General features: G+C 62.4%; 1 protein-coding gene across 1 annotated transcript in view; it reads right to left on the bottom strand.

Annotated features, from left to right (window-relative positions):
- Positions 1 to 535: 535 nt before the first annotated feature.
- The window catches only part of MED27 (mediator complex subunit 27), a 159,482-nt gene continuing 153,419 nt past the window's right edge, over positions 536 to 6,598 (bottom strand). The window contains exons 7-8 of the mRNA XM_037492959.2: positions 2,593 to 2,670; positions 536 to 896 (exon numbers count right to left, since the gene is read on the bottom strand). Of these exons, the coding sequence (XP_037348856.1) occupies positions 762 to 896; positions 2,593 to 2,670 (213 nt within the window). The 3' untranslated portion in view covers positions 536 to 761. The remainder of the gene's footprint in view (positions 897 to 2,592; positions 2,671 to 6,598) is intronic.

The following is a 6,598-nucleotide window of genomic DNA, read 5'->3' as shown; positions in this document are numbered from 1 at the left end:
CGTAGGCCCGAGCGAGGGTCCCTGTGGCTCACAGAGGGGCAGTGCCTCGCAAGCAATGCATTGTGGGTGGTGCCGCGGGGTCTGCCCAGCACCCCGCTGCTGGGAAGGCATCTGCGCCGGCGCTGCCTCCCACCGCACCCGTCACGCCCGGTCGGCGTGGCCTGTCCCAGAGCGAGGCGCCCAGACACCGCCCGCACCCAGGCCCTGGGGGCCAGGCCAAGTCAGGCTGCTGGACCCCGCCCGTGGTCTGGCTGGTGACGGGCAGGTTCCCTTCCCCTTGGGGTGTCGTTACTGGCCGAGTAAAAAAGAAACATCTGTGCACTTTTCACCTCAGAAAGGACAACCCTCTTCTCAACCCGCCGGCATGCCTCTGCAATGGGTGTTTGCCGCCAGCCCCTCATCGCCCTCCCGGCCCCCCGGGAAGCTCGAGGCGGGAGTGTCCTCGGGGAGCACGTTTCCACGCAGATGGTCTCGCTTGTCTCCTTCAGGCGTCCAGGGCACCGTAAGAAACAAGAGACGGAGCCTGGTGCTGGGTACAAAAGGTTTATTGTTTATAAAAATAAGTCGCAAAATGAAACCAGCAGCCAGCCGCGGGCGGCCCCTCACGCATCGTGGAAAGGCCGAGACGGCCTCCCCGGCTGCTGCATGCAGCCCGTCCCCCCCAACCCTCCCCAGACGGCCTGTGTGAGGCTGGCCCGGGGCGCTGCTGCACAGGAGGGGGCGGCACCGGCATTGGGTGTGTCAGGCGGCCGGCAGGCGGGCTACTGGCGGCAGGTGTCGTGGAAGGCTTCGAGCGTGCGGAAGTCCCTCCACGTGGGGGGGAGGCCATCTTGCAGAAACTTCCCGCAGCGCTGGCACGGGGCCTGGAACAGCTTTATGTAACTTCTCAACCAGGTCTAAAAAGAGAAGCGAGGAGAGAGAGGGAAGCAGTGGGATCTGGGTGCTTCCAATGACACCCTGCCTGTCAAGCTCAGGATCCCCAGGAGGTGGCCGAGACCCCGAGACACCTGGTTTCATGGAAAGCAGCATGCAGAGCCACGGGTCCGACACGGCTGGTTCTCAGCGCTGGGTCTCCCTGGCCCTTCCCTGGGCGAGGGACTTTTTAAAAATAGACACCCCTGCCCTGGAAGGCAGGCAGAGTTCCCCCGGCCGGAGGCTTCAGGGCCGCACACAGGCAGGTCGCTCTGAGTCCCTGGTCAGGGTATTGGCTTCAATGGCCTCCGTGTCCCCACCAAGCGGTAGGCGTGGCAGGGGCGTGGCAGGCTCCGCGGGTGACGCCCAGGGCGCCCCTCCCCTAATCAGATTCCAGAGGCCATCACTCAGTCACGGTGCCCCAGAAACACAATAAGCAGCCGACACGCCATGGCCAGGGAGCAGCCCCTCCGGCGTCGTGCACGAGGATGAGACTCACATGACAATTCTCAAACGCAAGGAGATGCGTTACCAAAAACACGAAACCGACAACAAAGAACACAAGTCCAGAACCGCTCGGCGAGCCGAGCCGCCCGCCACGACAGGGGCCCGGGCCTCGTGCTGAATGGCCTTTGGATCGCGCCGCTGAAAGGCTGTTCTGAGAGGCGTGGCGAGCGGTGGGCTAGGCCCACTATCTTCACCAGGCCCGCCGGCTCCCAAAGGCGCAGCGGGGGTTGTGCGGAACACAGGCGAGTGGGTCACCCCGGCCCAGCACTGACCCTCTTCCAGATCAAGAGCGAAGACCCGTTGCTCACCAAGGAACCCTGGGCATGACTGGTGAGAGCTGAACTCACCGTCCCCAGAGAGCCTGTCCAGCTGCCCACTGAGCTGCCACCTTGCCTTGGGCAAACCCCGGGTGCCAGGGGCCCGGCGGCTGTTCCCTGCCCAGCTGGCTTTGACCTCCAGGAGAGGCTCGGTGGCTCTCAAAGAAGCGTGGCTGCTGAGGCAACTGATGGGAAGAGCGGCTGACCCCGCCTCGTGTCAGCGCCCACGCCGGCTTGCGCAGGCGGCCTGAACCGGGTCTAGCCGGACCTGTCCAGCATGAATGAAGGAGGGAGTTTAGCAGCAGTGGGGAGTCCTCTCTGCAGGCAGGGGGCCCTCCGTCACGGACCTCAGGCCAAGGGGTGGTGAGAAGCTCGGGCTGCAGAGAGCCCATGAACGGCTCTCGAGAGATGGCGTCTACTGCAGCGTTAGCTGACGCCCGCGGTGTAAGTACTCGGGCGTGAGTCCAACCTCCGGCGGCCGACACCCTGGCTTGCAAAATTCTGAGCACTTGACGCAAGGGCGGGCGCGGACCCCAGCACACCAGTGAGGTGGCTGTTTTGGGGACTGCTCCCCCTCCTCCTAAGGGTTTGGTATTCTGGGGACAGCAAGGTTTGTCTCGGTCATGGCTGCTCGCCCAGCACCAGGCTTGGGGCCCCTGTGAGAACCCCATCAGGGCTGAAGACAGTCTGAAGCCAGCCTGGGGGCAGCAGTGACAGAAACACCAGTGGCTTCTCCTTGACCCCTTCCCGTGCGGAGCAGGTGTCAGTTCCGCCGTGGGGCCCCCGCTGCCTGTGCCTGTCACGCTCTGGTGGCCGAGGGCTAACTGCGAGGCTTGGCTCAGAGGAGCCCACTTACCATGAAGGATCTGACCACGACGTCCGGCATCTGGGGCAGCTGGTAGTGGAGCAGGGCGGTGGTGGCATGGTCCGTCACCTGGGGCCAAGGACAGAGACCGCGGTTAGAGGCCACCCCCTGCCAGAGCAGAGCAAACAAGCAGGCACTGCTTTGATAGGAAACACACATCTGCTACCGAAACGCTCTTGGAGAAAGGACATCTGAAATAAAATCTGAAGTGTGGAAATTAGTTAGTGAAGTGGGGGGCAGGAGAGGCTTGTCGTAGGCAGAAAGGCTGCGGGTACGTGGGCCCCGGGGCGAGGGGACTGCGAACATTCCAGTAACTGACGGTGCTGCCAGGCTGGGGCCCTGCGCAGGGGCCTGGCGGGCGGGGGTGGCGGGAGGGGCTGAGCCGCGTGTCGGTACCACCGCCTGCATGGGAAGGAAGGGCCAGGCCCTACCTGGTCTGGACCTGCACAACGGTCCTGCTTCCTTTAATTCTCGCTCTGTCCCCTAAGTTGGAGCCATAGTAGTTTTAGGAATCTAGTGACTTCCGACCGTCTTGCCCTCAGTCGTCTCCCTGGCGCCCACCCCTCCTCAGGAGCCTTGCCACGCTCACCAGTGCACCGTGGGCGGCGCCGATGCCAGCCCTCCCATGAGGCTCTATTGCAGGGCGGGAGCTAGCACTAGTCTGAGCCCAGCGCTGCCCGGCCTGGCCCAGCGTGTCCCTCCCAAAGGCGCCTCTGCAGGCCCGAGACGCGCGACTCATGAATCGCTAATGCCGCCATCCATCAGCAATGTAACAGATTATACCTAATTTGATAGCTGTGTTCAAACTCCTGGTTTATTTGATTGTCTTCATTAGGAACTCCTGGCATTACAAATGCTGTGGTTACAAAGCAAAACAGAACACAAGCTCCAGATAAAATCATTACCTTTGTGAAGGAGCCGAACGGGGGTTTCCAGCCCGGTGGGGGACAGACACATGCGCTCAGGGGCCTGAGCAGCAGCGAGCAAACCATCAAGCTGTGCACTCACACCCAGCGAGGCCACAGCCTGGAGCGAGGACCGGCGTCCCCGCTTACGGGACCTCTCCAGCCTCAGTTTCCCCCAGATGAGATGGCTGCTCTTGAGAAGAGCTGGCGTCTAGCCACGCTGCAGGCCCACCTGTTTCCACCACCACCACCCCGGCCTCCCACTGCATCCCCAGCTTGCGTGGGGGCTGCCGAACATCCCTGGGGGACCCGTCTGGCTCAGGCTGTGCCCCAAGCCCAGACGCACCAGCTTCTCGAGGGTGCCCGCTGCACAGAGTGACGAGGCCTGGCCACGCGCAGAGCCATGCTGAGAACATGGCGCCATCCCGCACACACAGCGCCCCGCACCGCGGAGAAACTCACCCACGTGACTTTCAAGACAAACGGGACTTATTTCTTCAAGTGCAAAGACTTTTATTTTAAGCATTTTTGACACAGTTTTCTAAGCTGAGCAGTGCTTCCCCCACCCCGGGGCCCCCCTTAAACAGGAGTGATGATAACTTGGCAAAACGGTGGGTGGTGATTGGTGGGTGAAATGCTATGGCACAGCAGGGGAGCCAGGCCCCGGGGACCACCCGCCCCTACTAGCCCACTTCAGGGGCTGATAAGAGGCCTCACAATCAGATCAGCCACTAAAAAACAAACAAGTTGCTGGAGAGTTCCTTCTTCAGCCCCACCACCCCACACATCGGCATGGCCGGGCTGGCTCTATCTGGTGCCCGTCCCCGTGCTCCAGGAAGCATCTTTCCCAAGAGGCGGAAGATGGGGGCCCTTGGGTGGGTCTAGATCTGGTGGGTCTATTCAGCAATGTGAGCTCCTGGCCTGGGGCCTGAGGTCCTCAGACTGGCCACCCAGAGGCCCTGGCCAAGCTGGGATGCTTTCTGCACATTCTGTTTTCCATTTTACGGTTTTTAACATTAATGACCAACATGTAAAAAGCGGGAGACTTCAACGCAGATCCCTCGTTTCTCCTGAAGCGTCAGAAGGCTTGGGGCAGTCCTCATGCGCCTGCCAGTCTCTGTGGTGTATGGCCCGGCTTCCCCGGCCCGCACACCCTGCAGTTGGCGCCGGAAGGGCAGAGCCTCTGGGCAGGGCAGACGCCTGCAGTGGGCCTTACACCCAGCCTGCTTCGCTCAGGCTGACACTTCTACAACGTAGGGTCTTTCCCCAAAGACTGTCAGGACGTCTGCCCAGGCCTCCTGTTCGCTGGGCACCTGCTCTCGTGGGCCTGTGCCCACTCCCCCTCTGACCCCTGCCAAGCTCTGCACTTGGCCTCTTCTGGCTGAGGCTGGTAACTCCTGGTGGTAAGCTAGACCAGGCATCATCTCACAAAGGAAATCTCGTCCAGACCTGCCCCCCGCCCCCCCCACCCCGTGTCCTTGGTAATGACGCCCCTGCCTGTTCAGTGGCCTAGGCCGAAACCGCTCATGCCCAGGCAGTGTCCCAGTCTCCCGAACCCCCCACCCCGGCCTCTGCCAGCCACGATCTCAGCTGCTGCCTCCTCCCGCAGGGGCCGCAAGAGCCAGCTCGCTGCCGCCCTTGCCTCTGCAGTCGGCACTCAGGCACTCAGGCGGGGCCCCTGCAGGAGCACAGGGGGTGGGCTGGGGGCTTCCGGCTCCAGCAATGCCACTAGGGCCAGCGACTTCCTCTTTTTCAAGTGGCAGTTTTCCCATCTGGAAAATGGGGTCATACCAACAGCACCAGCACGGGGGGTGACAGCGAGGGTGACGAGCCGTGACGCCGAGGCAGGCGCTGTTCTGCATGTCGCAGGGGTGCCTGACATGAAGCTCTACGCCTCTCGGTCCGCAGCTGAAGCCCTCGCAGCTCCCGAATGCATGTGGGATAGAGCCCAGAGTGCGGCCCTGGTATTCGTCCACAGCAGGGCCTGGGTCCGGCCTCTGTCCTTCACCCCCTCTTCCGAAAGCGTTCCAGTCCGCAGCCCACTTGTCTTCCTCGCCTGGCTCCTCCTTCCACAGGCTCCTCACGACGCAACCTGCAGGGTTAGTCTTGTTGGTTTGGCTCAGTTTTCCTCACTTGACTGTGAACTTGGGGCCCCACGGACCACGTCCAGCGCCCCGCACGGAGGCTGCCCACACATGTGCTGCAGAGCGGACGAGCAGGGACTGGGCGCATGAGCTTGTGGGCGGGTGGGGGGCGGGCGGGGCTGAGGACTCTGGACCCTGGCCCACCTTACCCCTGCCCTGCGGGGAGCCGGGACTTTCCACCGGTGCAGGGCGGGCGAGTTCTTGAGTGTTCGCCGCGGGGTTCTGTCCTTCCTGGCACAGCTGCCCTTGCAGGGAGGCTGGGCCACGTGCAGTCCCAGGCGGCGTGTCAGACGTGGAAGAGGCGGGTGTCGCTGTCACTCGGAGGCCGTGAAGAGCGAGTGTGGATGCTCTGTGTTCTCTTCCCCGGCAACGCCGGGAGCCGCACCCGCAGCCAGAGGAGGCTGCGGAGGAGCCCCGTTAGGCCTGGGTCCCTGAGTGACTGCGTGGAGCACAGCTGTCGGCATGACGCGTGGTGCGTGGGGCTGACCAGACTAACGAAGTTTATTTGTCACAGCAGCTCTTCGCCCCTCTTCACACTGGGGTGTCCTCTTTGGGTGTTTATTTCCTGCCCGGGAGCTAAGCCGCAGCCTTTGCCAGGTCTGATTCCTGTAAGCGCCTATGGCCAAGGAAATGTTCCCTCCATAATGGCGCTGCTTAAAATGTGATTCACGGACCAGCAGCTCTGCGCTTCACCTGGGAATTTGTTAGAAACCCCAGTTCTTAGTTCCACTCTAGGAATTAAGCTGATCTTTCCAGCTCCTCTTAGGGATGCCAGGCGCAGAGGAGCGCGAATGCTAATGAGCCCCAGGATCCTGCCATTGCCAGCGGGTGCAAATGAAGCAGGTCTGGTGGGGGTTAGCGTGGACATTCCCAGCACTCCCTGGGGAGGGCCCTGCTGTTGCCAGCCAGGAGCCGCAGTATCCCAGGCACTGCAGGGAGAGGCCCTGA

This window comes from Talpa occidentalis, unplaced genomic scaffold (assembly GCF_014898055.3).
Source record: "Talpa occidentalis isolate TD23 unplaced genomic scaffold, MPIMG_talOcc4v2.1 talOcc4.7, whole genome shotgun sequence".
Lineage (NCBI taxonomy): Eukaryota > Metazoa > Chordata > Mammalia > Eulipotyphla > Talpidae > Talpa > Talpa occidentalis.
Note: the sequence above shows the minus strand (reverse complement) of the source record. Positions and strands in the feature narration are given on the sequence as shown.